Here is a 13,993-nt window from a genome sequence, read left to right as displayed (position 1 = left end):
TGCTGCAAGTGGTAGTGATTTCCCTTTGAGGTCGTCATGTAACCCAGGACACCAAGGTGTGGACATAGACTATGTCAAGCAGTTCATCTGGCCCTGTGTTCTGGGGTCTAGACCTGCTGTTGCAGGCAGGGGAACTCAGTAAAATAAACTGACCTTCCTCTTAATTGGATGCATAGTTCACAGCTATTAAAAAAAAGCCTTTGTGACGCAGGATTCCTGCAAGAGCCAGTGTGGTAGCACACAATCCAGGCTTCAAAACCGCAGCAGCCACAGCAGATCTTAATTTAAATACCTGAGCTGCTCTAGCAGGAGACCACATTCCTCCTTCAAAAGTGTCCTCTGTGAATACGCACATGCAGATAAAGCAAGTTACAATCCTCTACTGAAAAATGTGACCTGGAGCCACCTCTGGATACCCATTTATAAAGGGGGTGAGTTCAGGTGACATTTCAAGCTTAACCTTGATTGCTTTTCTTATTTTCTGGTATTTAGTCAGATTTCCCCCACCTGGTCTGACTGGTTTCAGATTAATAACACTGTAGCTAATATTGTTAGAGTACCAAATGGAACAATATTGATTGCTAAAGGAATTGTCTTTTTAATATGCAAGACACGACTCCTTCAACGTGAAGGTGTTGAAAAGACCTCCTAAGAATTTCCTCTGTTGTTCAGGTGATCATCATCCATAGCTGGAAAAGGTTTAATGTTCTGGATTTTAACACCTGTCTTAAAGCTAGTATCCTGGGACCAATACCGCTACAGTATGTTAAAGCAGTTTGTCAGTTCTGCTTGGCAGATAAAGGATGGTAATGGAAAATGATCAACACTTACCATAATTCTTACCATCGAATATCAGATTCAAACAATATGAATTTTAAGTGAATCTTAGTCAAATCATAAGATACAATATTCGATCTAGGTGGATGGATTTTAGGAGGATTAGATGAGAGAGGACCGCTACGAGCATCTGGTCTGACCTCCTGCAGAACAGAGGAGACAGAATTCTGCCCTGTAATTCCTGCAGCGGAGGAAAGTATCTGTTGCTACTTTGTAAGCAAACCTTCAAGCCCTATCTGTGGTTCTGATCCTACAATTCCATACAGTGGAGCTCTGTTGGGGCCCAGCCCAATGCAAGATTTGGGTCTATGTTCCTTCCTCCCTCGTTCTGGTGGGGCTCAATCTTGCACTTGTTTAAGTCAATGGCAAAATTCCCATTGACATTGAAGGCGAAGAATGAGGTGTCTACATATTATTTTTCATGTGTCAGTGTTTCTTTCCTGTACCGTTAGAAGCATTTCAGTGAAACATTTGGACAAACTCAATAGAAACAATCACTTTCAATCTGAAAGCAGACGCAGGAATATAACTGAACACAAATGTTTAGTTTCAGCTATTCCTGGAAAATTGGAATAGAAATTTAAGAAGAAGAAGAATAAATAGAAAGTGACAGTCACAACTTTCTTAAGTAGCCAGTGAAATATCAGTGGGATGGTAATCTTTAAAGGCTACTTACTGATCAGAATTGGCCAAGGAGAATACATGCCCCCTAAGCAAGTGCAGATATATAGAAACCATACAGTGTGTGATCGTTGATAAAAATTTTTCCTAAGCTGCTTCTGTGCCTAAATATGGATTTGAGCACTTAAATAAGTGACCTTGTTTTCAGAGGTGCCGAGTGCCCACAGCTCATTAACTCAGTGATAGCGGCGGGTGCTGAGCATTCCACTTTACTCAGATGCCTGACTTTAGGCACTGAAGCTTGAAAACTTTGGTTTCACTTCTTTCTTTCCTGTTTGTTTTCTTGAAAACAATGTGGCATAAAAATAGCAGAGTTCCTGTTTTCAGGCAAAATTCACCCCCATCTCCCCAAGGTGCTCTTTACAGTGTCGCCCACAAACTACGTGTACTCCCTTTTCAAAGGAATTGGACTTCGACCTTAGGATATGATGATAAGTAGGCTTTACTCTTGGTTACAATGTTCTCCTTCCCCCCACGCTTTGGTGGATACAGCTCCCCTTGTGAGAGAGCATTCAGGATGCCTTTGGAAGCATCTTAAGTTTATACTTATTCTGTGAGTTGCACTGTTTCTTCAGCATAGTGTCAATTTCAGACTTGGTGCTGCAAAACCTAGTGCAGAAATCACGTTAGCCACCTGCAGCCCTTAGATTTGGAAGTGGCAGTTTCACCTTTTCTTTCCTATGCGTACGCTGTAGATGGCTGTCTTGCGCTCTCTCTCTCTCTCTGTATAATCGGTGGTAAGAGAGGAAGTGGGTTACATCATAGTTGTGATTAGAGGCTGAAAGAAGTGAGGTGAGGTGTTGGCTGTTGGAAAGGGAGGATGCTCCTGGTAAATGGGAGAAGAGAAGCTGGTCCAAGTGCAGAGAGCCGCTTGGAAAAAAAGTCCCAAGTCCCGAGCAGGAGGAGGAGGTAGAGAGCAGTCAGGGGAGAGGATTGAAGCACAGTGTCTGGCCAGGTGCTATGAGATGGAGGTTTAAAATAGGTGCCTACCAGAATACCTAGCAAACCTTTTCAATAAAAAACATTCCCTAGAATTGATGCTTCTGTAACACCCACATCTATACTCACGCTGTCTCTCTCTCTGCCTCACGTAACAACCTGAGAGAGAGAGAGAGATGGAAACACAGCTGGGAGGATCTAGGAGGAGGAGCAGTTTTAAATTGGGTCACATTCCACTGAAGCAATCCACTGCAAATCCAGAGTCAGGAGTCTTTATACGGAATCCCTCCCAATATCAAAGATTGCAAAATCCTGCACAGCCATTGTGCTGCTCTCTCCCACCCTTCCCCTTACCTGTACAGTAGATCCATGCAGTTGCAGACTTACGGGCAACGTGCCCCTCCGAATACAACCACATAGACTGCCTTTGTGGAGATGACTTTATCATGCAGGAGCTTGTAGGCTTTCTTGCAGAGCAGAGCAACACTCTCTTCTCATTTCTTTCAGTCCTAGCTGGGCATGGGAGTGCGTGTGAGGGAGTGGAGCAGGGTTTGGGTCAATGTGAAGAGGTTGGAAGTAGGGTGTGACTTAGCTGAATGACAGAAGATAAGGTAAGAGCCTTTCCCATAATGGGGAGGAGCCCAACTGCTGTAATTGGAAAGGAAGGTCCAGGCCCATCTAACCTTGATGTCATTTGCCACTTTGACCCTTAGATCACAGAAGGTGGAGATGGAAACGATCTATGTGATGAACTAGACCTTCCCTGTCATCTTGCCAATATCACTGTTAAAGTGCATGTGCTGTTATAATATATCCTCATTAGTTTGATTTAAAAGATAGCTGGGAGTCAGGAGACATGGGACTTGAAATTAATACTTAGCTGGCATTCCGTATAAGTGCTGTTTAGAGTGGAACCACATTCTCTGAATTGGCCATGTTCTTTTTTTAGCCAAGTAATTTTGTACTCTTAACACGCAGCTGGAAAAGTCAAGCATTCCCAGGCATTATACATTGCGAAAAGATGTGTTGGTGTTAAAGCCAGTCAGGCTTTTGCTAATCTAATTTCAGGTGTCTCATTGCACTATGAAAAGGGCTGGCTGATCTCTGAATGGTTAATCAGAGACGACGCCTGTTTTAATGAGCTTCTGTCTAACATCTGAGGTTTATAGGCTAGAAAATTAAGGGTAAAGCTCAGTGGTGCAAGAATGAATGTGAAAAGAACTAAACTGAAAGGAATAGAGGTGGAATCCAGGTGCTTATTAATAAAGGTTAAACATTCATTTTAAAATACTAAAGAAAATGTATTAACATTGTACATTTAAGTACAAAATAATCAATATCTATACAATGTGGCACTTTAACCAAAGTATTGATTCCAGGGCTCTTTGAATCATAGACTATCAGGGTTGGAAGGGACCTCAGGAGGTCATCTAGTCCAACCCCCTGCTCAAAGCAGGACCAATCCCCAGACAGATTTTTGCCCCACATCCCTATAATAGTCCCCTCAAGGATTGAACGCACAACCCTGGGTTTAGCAGGCCAATGCTCCAACCACTGAGCTATCCCTCCCCCTTTGCTTTGTACTTATGGGATGAAAGGTCCAATAAATAAGTTATAAACTAGCTCTTGGTTCATATTAGGAAAATGAATTGAGGATTTTTATTTATTTATTTTTTTAGAGCCACGTGTTTGTCTTTAATCTCCTTGTTTCTTTTTGATACGAGGCTTTCGTTTCTTCCTGTCACTGGGTATTTCTGTTCCCGTCACTGGCTTGATGTTCCCCACTTAGACGGGCTGTTTTGCTGCCTTCATTGTCTGTATTGTTGTTGAGGATGTCATCACAGTCCATTTGTGCCATCAGATTGAACCGCTCTGCCACACAATGGGCTGTAAGGCGAGCCTCGGGGTCATGGTCCCAACACTCTGTGATGGTGTCGCACAGAAAGTGCATTCCCTGAAACGAGACAATCTGAGATTAGGTTTGGCGGGTGAGGAGAGAGAGGCATGGGAAATCAGCATTTTGAACTCCTAGGATTACAGTGCTTTTGGGGATGAATTGTCAATGTTACTGTGGTTATTTCCCATTCTAAGTACACGGGAAACAGCGGTATCACAGATACTACTACTTAATATTTGTATTACAAGAACACGTACAGCCCCCAGCTGAGATGGGGCCTCTCACTGTGCTAGGCCTTATCTAGACTCATAGCAAAATTGACGCAAAGTTTATAACCTAAGAGGGAGATTTTTAAAGGAGTTTAAGGGAGTTAGGTGCTCAACTCCCTTAGTCCCCTTTCATCTGCTTTGTCTAGGGGGTTTGGAGCCTTCAAAAGGTGGGTAGCGGAATAGGCTCAGAGAGGTGAAGTGACTTGCCCAAGCACGATGCCTCTCTGTGCAGAGAAGAAATGACTTTACTGGAACAGTTCATCTTCCCTAAACTTTCCCTTTTTAAAATCGGGTGTGTTGTACTGCTGCTTTCTCCCCCAGGAAATCATGCCAAAGAATCATATTGCTACACAAGTGAAAGACACTGGCCTGGTGGATAGAACACTTTACTGGCATGCAGGAGACCTGGGTTCAATTCCCAGCTCTGCTACTGGCCTGCTGAGTGCACCTGGTCAAGTCACTTCATTTCGGGGGGGGGGGATAGCTCAGTGGTTTGAGCATTGGCCTGCTAAACCCAGGGTTGTGAGTTCAATCCTTGAGGGGGCTATTTAGGGAACCGGGGGGAAAACTCTGGGGATTGGTCCTGCTTTGAGCAGGGGGTTGGACTAGATGACCTCCTGAGGTCCCTTCCAACCCTGATATTCTATGAAAAGTTTGTTTACTGACCACCAAAGGAAATCGTTTCAGCCAGGCTTGTCAGTGCACTCTCTAGCACATTAGTCTTTCCATTATAATAGCTCTGTACAGCCAGTTACTTTTTATCCTATAGTGCGTTAGAGAGACCAAAACTGTCAGGTGTAGAAAGAAAATGGCAGTTGTCTGGCTGATGATTTTTCCTGTGAGCTAACAACTGCACAGAAGTTGTCTAACCTTCCTTTCACCCCACAATTCCTAATTTGTGCTACTGCATTTTACATCATCATGTCAAATTTGCAACAGACACTATTGGGAAGAGAAATTCTTCTAAATAAAACATGTTCATAGTTTTCAGTGGATTTGTGCATTCTGTGCATTCACAATTTAAATATCACTAAAAAACCTCCAGGATCCTAATGCTAAAGATAAATATTATATCTTAAAGTATTTCTCCAATACTCTCGACACCCTTTTCTGACCCCTCACACAAATCTCAGATAAGTCTCTCTTCTGATTAAAGAACATGCTAGATACATTAGGATGACAAAAGTTAGAGAACAGTTGTCTACTTAAAGTGATAGAGACTGCATTTCAGTACCTTCTAAAATAATTCATGTATTTGCCTTATTGAAAAGATTTAGATTCACTTAACAAATTTCAACCTAATCTTTTAATAAAGTTTCCACAGATAGAACACAGCTGTGCCATCTGTCCTACTTTTATTGATTAAGCAGTAGATTGTCTACCACTCTCCCGAATAATCTTATTTTACCCGGCAATAAACATGTTTGCTTTTTTAAAAAGTTAGTTTAGAAATAAATTAGATCCTTTAAAACAAATGACTTCTAGGTTAAGATGACAAGAAGCAAGTTGAAAAAAGTTTCTTCTTGCTTTTCTAATGGCACAACTAGATTTTTTTTTTTTAAATTCAACCTGATTTTACATTTGAGTCATGCCATATTTATAATATAGAGTAGTAAATGTGTCTCTGGTTGTTTTAACAGCTTTACGTTAAAGTTAGAATTTCCAACAGTCTAAGGGAGTTAGGCACCAGATCTGGGTGACTAACGCACGTAGATGCCTTTGACAATCTCAGCCTAAAACGGTGAGGACAAATGGATCTGGCATTTTGAGCAGTGCATTGAACTTAGAGTCCGTTCTCACTTTTTCTTCATGGGAGGGTTGTGTGTAACTCCCATTAAAATGAGTAATTTGTGCCAGTCTTTCAGTATCAAACGGATAATGTACCTTTAAGTAGTAAGGACCTTTGGAGTGGGAACTAGTTGTAGAATGAATAAACACATGTTCTATTTTCCTCCCAGCAGATGGCTGTCGCACACTGCATTTTAGGAGAACTAACTCTAATGTGCCAGGGGAAGATAAGGATCATGATCAGAAACACAACACTTTTTCAGCTTAATTAAAATCAGTCGAGGTAGAGCTTGGCCTTTGAAATCTAGCTTGGCATAGCCTCAAGTAGGTGCACATTTTATCTGCAGTTCCAAATTTTACCTAAAAGCGGGTAGGGTGCAGATCTGAAGCCTATGTTCAAAAATTTAAAGAACATAGTTGTGAGATTTGAGGGCTAATAACTGCCTTCAAATGCAAGTTATAACAGCTGAGTGAACATTGCCAAAAATGTGCTCGCAAACTTTCTTCCAGCTAGAAACCACAGATTCATTTTGACACTGTTTACAGCCTGGTTCTTTCAATTCCTACGAGCGTTTATACAAATAGTGTTTTGTTACTGAGAGGCTCATGCAAAATGTAGCAAATGGAGGACTCAGATTTTATTCTACAAGTGTTGTGTGTGTGGCCATCTTGAAAACTCTTTGTGAGTTTAGAGGACCTCCATTTAGGAAACCGAAACCAATACCCTGTGAATTAAGTGAGCAATTGCACAGTGTGTGCAGGTGACTTGCTCTAAGCTACAGGTTTTGGCTCCTAACATCGAGTCTATCTCTCAAATGAGCTAAGTTGCAGTAGGGGTGGGATTTTTCAAAAGTGCTTACATGATTTAGGAGCTCCTAAGTCACCTAGGCAATTACGAACACACACACACACACACACACATACTTTGTCCAGTGTCTTTGTGATTCAGGTGATTTGGATCATAGATGTATTGATACTGTCATTCAAGGATAATCATGTCCATTGCAAATCTGGACAATGAATAGATGTCTTGGGTTGCTATAGTCTTTTCTTTGATTTACTATTTACCTGATGCACTAGCCAGTTGCAGGGTATCTCTGGGCGCCCTCTGCCGTGCAGCACAATGTCTCTCATGGTATCCACACAGGGTTGCTCCTGGACTTTCGACCCAAAAGGTAGCTCATAACTTTTTACCTCTAGGTGATAAATCAAAGCAGCATTACCGGATGTCTTTCATGGTTTGGTGGTACGCGTGTGTTTGCTGATCTGGCTGCTATCCATGGCATTGAACTAGAAAGAGTATGATTTTTGTAGACAGGTCTAGAACCACAAAGTTTGGATGCAGAGCTTAATGTCCTCAAAAGGTCAGGAGTGTTAGGGAGCAGGGTTTTGGTTCAGGCTCATCACTAACTTAAAATGACCCCTTCCCCCACTGAATTTAAATGTGCAAAAACATGAGGGCAGCCCCCGCTGTACATAACATCAGTGGAGTTGCAAATGAAAAGGCAGGGGGAGGAAACACTGATTCTTAATAAAAAAAACATTTTTAAACATCTCAGAATCTTTCCGTTGGAAAGGATTTTTTGCTTTTGGCCTCCTTGTGACGGCACTATTTCATTATAGGTTCTGTAAATGTTTTTAGAAAGTGACTTTGGGATCTGAGACCCACCCGCAGTCTGGACATGTGCCCTCTTGAGAGCAGGAGACTGGGAAGTGTTCCCGATGTAGACCCCAGAGCTGTGGAAATAGCTCCCTCTTGTGGCATGGGGGAGTTGAGATCCTCACCCTTCAGGATATGGTGCAAAATTCTTCGTGCCAACTAAGCTTTTGTCAGGAAGGGTCTAATATACAGTGACTCTCTCTAGCCTTTAATTTTCAGATTTTTGAGGTGCTTTTATATCCGTGTGTATCAAGTTAAAAAGGTGAATGGAGTGAGGTTTCTAGATGCCACAGCAATTGCAAGTCAGGCACATCTTTCCTTTTATGTGAGCCTTGTGAACCTTTTCCTCTTTCGCTCTCTGGTGTAGCAGAGGGGAGGGCTCTCTGGCAGCGTTCATGGCAAAGAATGGCATTTCTTGCTACCCCCTTGGTTTGTGTGGGGATTGCTGAAAGCAGAGCTCCATTGCTTTCCCCCATCCCAGATCCTAGCAATGGTCCTCTCAATGTGTGAGTCTCCTCTGTTCCAGGAACCATTCCGTCCCCTGGTGGCAGGGCAGGGCATGGGAAAGGGGACTGGAGTGAATTGTGGGGGCATAAAAGGAGGCCAGCAGAGCAGGATTGCTCAGAGAATGCAGGAAGGTGGGGGGATGGATGGCATGGAGAGAGGGCTGAGGCAAATGGGGAGATTTGGATGGAGGTGGGGGGGGGGGGAGTTAATCATAAGGAAAACTGGAGAAAGCTGAAAGCGTGAAGGAAAGGGGCAGGCAGAGAAGGAAGAGGAGAAAACTTAGGAATCATAGTAAATTGTTGCACAGAAAGGTTAGTGCCAGGACATTACAATGAAATAGACACTGGTTGAATGTTATGGGGGCATGACTGGGTAGGATGCCAGAGCTTGTGAACTGCTTGTGGATGGGAGGTAGATGAACTTCATGGTATTATCTAAAGGGACGGGAAGCCTGCTTTGGTTCTTTATATATTTTTTGCAATGTTTTTAGGTGCCTGGCTGATGGGAAATGTGTATATTCAGGGCCTGGTGGCTTTGATACATGTTTGTTGATTATTTTCATAGAACATAACTAGCTCACTATAGGCAAGTTAATTCCCACGCCAGCTTACTGTGTGCACTCACATGCCTATAATCTGCCTTCTGAAATGAATAAGTCTTCACTGGGTGCTTTGAATTTTTGGTGGGTGAGAGCCCCTAGGATCCCATCAGTCTCTAGTCTAAATCATGGCATTTTTAGAAACTGGGAGAAGCACCAGGAATGTGCCCCTGCGGGGCTCCACTCTGTGCATGCAGGTATGTTTACTTGGCTGGCTAAGGGCCTGCTCGGAGGTGTGGGATAAAATCCTGGCTCCACTGAAGTCAATTAGGGAAACTCCCATTGATTTCAGTGGGGCTAGGATTCACCCATGAGCTCTTTTTAGACCCATTTTTTTTCTCTTGTTCCTATTCTCTCCCCTTTGTAGTATTCCATCACCATGGACAACAGCCTCCAAAAATGGAGAACCAAGGTGGAGATCCTGCTCTTTTCTCCATCTGTATTTGTTTATCTTGCACACCATCATGGCTTCTGAGAACCTACGCCAGAAGACCATTCTGCAGCAGGCATGTAGCAAGCAGGGAATGCTTAGCAGATTGCAGGCCTGATCCTACCAGGTGCTGGAGAATCTAACTTCCATTGGTGCTCGGCACCCCTCAGGAGCTGCTGAGCATCCAAGACTGAGCTGTATGTGAGATGAGCAGCAGGGACTGTATCAATGGAAGATGTAATGGACTGATTGTTGCTTGGTGGGAAGAGAGCATGAAAACTGTTGCGTCTAAGGGTGGTTAATTTACAAAAATGCAGGGGCTAGCAAGGACGGCCTTTGGTTCTAGAAGGAAGGGTGTACATGGGACTACCTTGCAGTTTTCCTACCTCCTACAACCTCACACCTAGAGGCCATTTCCCATAAAACCAAGGCCATGGAGTAGACGTCCATTTGTTTGAAAGACTCCAGGTCTTCCAGATTCACTCTAGACTCTAGAACCTCAGGAGCCATGTACCTGGCAGTGCCAACCTAGCCAAAAAAAGAACAGAGATTAGCAAATATATCTGCAAGCAGCTGCAGCATGGTAAGTACCTGCCACGTTACAACGGAGGTGAGTAGGTGGAAAATACTGAAATATCTTCATGGCCTGATTGTTCTTGCTCAGGAGCAAATTAACACCAACTGCCAAGCACTAGGAGTATGTAAGATGGTTTCCCATCTTCCTTTCCTCCTGTTCAGCTTCATTATGAGCAGCCACAGGGAGTTCAATGACCACGCACTGTCTGCCTAATGACTCTGCAGGAGGGCCCCATCGCCATGGTATCTGAGTCTCACTCCATGTCTACACTACCTGCCAGATTGGTGGGTAGTGATCGATCCCCGATCGCTCTGCCGTCGACTCCGGAACTCCACCATGGCGAGAAGCAGAAGCGGAGTCGACGGGGGAGCGGTGGCCGTCGATCCCGCGCCGCGAGAACACGAAGTGAGTGATTCTAAGTCAATCTAAGATACATCGACTTCAGCTATGCTATTCTCGTAGCTGTAGTTGCGTATCTTAGATCGATTTCCCCCCCCCCCCCCCGTGTAGACTCCTGCACCAGCTCTTTTAGAAAAGCTACAGTAGATCGTTTATTTGCTTTATCGTCAACATTAAACATTACTATGCACTGAAATGTCTAAACTCTCTCCTTAGGCCTGAAATAGATCAGTGACTGTCCTGGGTTTGTGTCTAATTTTAAAGATAGCGTCATGGTTTGCAGGTGTGCCTAAGCACATCCCAGTCCAATACTGAGCACATTTATCAGATGGGCAACTCTAGTTTGTTAGATTTCAGCTTTAAATCTAAGTGGCATGTGAGCAAATTCATAAAGTTCTCAGACTTCCCCCTCTCCCCACACACCCCTTCTCATTTCCACCATGGCCTTCTTGCATTTGGCAGCATGTGGTTTTCAGCTTACGACATACTTGGGATGTATTGTTAAGTGACGCCAAGAATGTCTGTAAAGTTAAGTCAATAACTCAGCTTTGGCTTCACTCACCTGCCCGCTGTTAGCAAAGTCATCCGCTGTTAAGGAAGGGTCTAGCTTTAGAGCAATGCCAAAATCACAAATCACGCACTCCCACTTGCTCTTCACCAGGATGTTGGTGCTTTTGATATCCCGGTGAGCGATTGGGATCTTTGGCCTGCCACAGGCAGTGTAGTCACTGTGCAGGTGGGCCACGCCGTTCACCAGGGAGCCGGCCATTTTTTGTAAGTCTATCCAGCTCAGAATGTGTCGGGACAGATAGTCCTTCAGGTTGCCCCTTCTATGGTAGGCAGTGATGAGCCAGTATTCCTTCCGAGGCCCAGCCCCCCTGTCCTCTGCTGTAAGGAATTGAAGGACACTCTCATGCTTGAGGCTGGCCTCTGTAAAGATCTGGCTTTCATTTTTCCATGAGGAATATTCCTCGCACGGGAAAATCTTAACAGCTACTGTCTCGTATTGCCCTGAAGTGGTGTGGTTCAGCTTGGCCCTCCAGACCTCGGCAAACTGGCCTTTCCCCACTATCTCATCCAGGTCAATTGGCAACAGCTCGGTGTTATGGTTGATGCTGTTGGCGCAGGTGAAGATCATGCTGGAGTGATTGTCGTCTGTCATCACAGATAATTTCTCATCGTCCTCAGCAGCTTTTCCTGGTTCGGGCAAAGCCTGATGCTGTGGGTGCTTCTGGCCCCAGTCCTTGGCTCTCTTTTTCTGCTTCTGAGTGCGGCAGAGGTAAAATATCACCGTGATCATGACAGCCACGAGCAGAGGGGGGAGCAGGCTTATTGCTGCTACAGGAATGACCTCTTTGCTCTGCAGCATGGAGTATCCTGTAGAAAGGAAAATGAATAAGAACGTGCTGCTATAAAATACCTGCAACGGCTAGTTTTGGTAGTGCCTGGGGAGAAAAATGGGAGCTAGTTAACTAAGTATTGCCAAGGACATAACATGCACTGCCCGTAACTCTGAGGGTAAGAATTCTCCTGTCTCTGATTATTAAAGTGACCCTGTCAGCTAGTGTTAGGCCTTACATTTAGCTTGTGCAACATGGTGAGGGTTCCAAAAATTAGTATTTTAGCGCACTACTTTAGTGAGTGTATGTGCCCCACTGCCCTCTACTGGATGGAATCAGAACTGCTCAACTGTCAGCCAGAGGTCTTGTAAGCTAGCAAATTCTGTCTTACAGGGGTGCTGGAACAATGTGCATCGTGGGGGTGCTGAGAGCCATTGAACCAAGCTGTAAACCCTGTATATAATGGAAACCACTTCAAGCCAGGCGGTGCAGCAGCACCCCTAGTTCAGTACCTATGGTGTCGTAGCTCAAATGGTAGAGGTTTCTTGCAAGATGATGGTAATGTTGAATTCTTGTATAGCACTTTTCATCAGTAGACCTCAAAGCACTTTACAAAGAAGGTGAGTATTGTTATCTCCAGCTTGGGAAACTGAGGTACAGAGAGGTGAAGTGACAAAGTCAACCAGCAGGCCAGTGGTAGCCCCAGGAATAGCACTCAGGGCACCTGGGTCCCAGTCCAGTGTTCTATCTACTAGGCCACGCTTGCTCACTAAATTTCAAGGTATGAGAACATTCATCTTCTCTATAACAGACGAGGTGGGATTCAACCTGTGACTATTTGTACACAAAGAACAGCATATTTCTACTGTTCCACTAACCAAGAGAAGAATGTTGGTTCTATCCCTGCTGTCCCCGTGAAGTCCCAAGTGGCCATGATATGCAGCATTCCCACTGAGGTCATGTCAGGAAATCTTGGTTGGTCCACCTACATCCTTTTTTCAGAGTAGCAATGTGCATATCACCTATGTGTGTATTAGTTCCTCAACATCTTGGAGCTATTAAAACTGATTTCTTATAAACTACGTGCACAAACCTTCCAGTGATCTGAAAGCCAATGATGAAATAAAGATGGAAAGTTTTGGATTGGCATTTTGAACACCTCAAAGATTGGGATAGTTTGGATCTGGGGATCTGGTTCATAAACAGAAGCCCTTTGCAAAACAGTCAAAAATCACTGTTGGTATAATGCAACAGAGAGTCCTGTGGCACTTTTAAGACTAACAGATGGTGTTGGTATAATTAAATTGTTAATGGAGATAAAGCTGTGGATTAAGGTGGAATGGAGAACCAGACTCTTCTGTCAGTGCATTAGATGCAGTCTAAATTCTGCCGGTATTAACTGAGGAGTACCTTACTCCACAGTATTCCTATTGAATTTGGTGAATCTACGCTTGTAGCAGGGTACTACTCAGAATGAGCAAAGATATTTGAATCAGAATGATAATGGAGAGCGAGAGTTTCTTGCATTACTGCTAGTGTGAATAACTATAACTTGAGATTCATGTAACTGAGGGCCTGACTGCCCATAGAAAACTTTAAGTTTTTGTTTTTGTTTTTCACATTTTTGTTAAACACTTTTCACCCAAATATTGGCCAAGAATGTTTAAAAAAAAATCCCTATCAGCCTTCAGGTTACTTGAAGAAGACACTCACACAACATATAATTCGCTGATCCTTTGATGTTTGCAATTCCTAGAGTAAAAATGCTGACTTCAGTAGAGATATTCAAGTAAAATCTTACTCAGATATTTTTCTGCCAAATACAATAACTGAGGGGAAGGAGTATAAGACACATTCCTTGAGCAAAATCCCCTGCTGTTTGACCTCCGTGTGTACAGTTTATAATTCGGGTTCTGGAAAAACAGACCGCTTTGCTGTTTTACTTGGCAAATTCCAAAAAAAATCTGCTGCAGCTAATTTCTGCAAAGCTGTGAAAGTATTTCTAAAATAGGCATCAAGTTCAAACCACAAGATCAACCCAAATGGCTATAAATCAGTAACGAACCCAGGA

General features: G+C 43.6%; 1 protein-coding gene across 1 annotated transcript in view; it reads right to left on the bottom strand.

Moving 5' to 3' along the window:
* Positions 1–4,087: 4,087 nt before the first annotated feature.
* LOC101930851 (TGF-beta receptor type-2-like) overlaps positions 4,088–13,993 on the bottom strand; it is a 53,787-nt gene continuing 43,881 nt past the window's right edge. Inside the window, exons 4-7 of the mRNA XM_005279831.4 lie at positions 11,145–11,959; positions 9,993–10,134; positions 7,480–7,607; positions 4,088–4,411 (exon numbers count right to left, since the gene is read on the bottom strand). Of these exons, the coding sequence (XP_005279888.1) occupies positions 4,199–4,411; positions 7,480–7,607; positions 9,993–10,134; positions 11,145–11,959 (1,298 nt within the window). The 3' untranslated portion in view covers positions 4,088–4,198. The remainder of the gene's footprint in view (positions 4,412–7,479; positions 7,608–9,992; positions 10,135–11,144; positions 11,960–13,993) is intronic.

The sequence above is a fragment of the Chrysemys picta genome, chromosome 11, assembly GCF_011386835.1.
Source record: "Chrysemys picta bellii isolate R12L10 chromosome 11, ASM1138683v2, whole genome shotgun sequence".
In the NCBI taxonomy this organism is placed as follows: Eukaryota; Metazoa; Chordata; order Testudines; family Emydidae; genus Chrysemys; species Chrysemys picta.
This window is presented reverse-complemented; position numbering and strand designations above follow the sequence as displayed.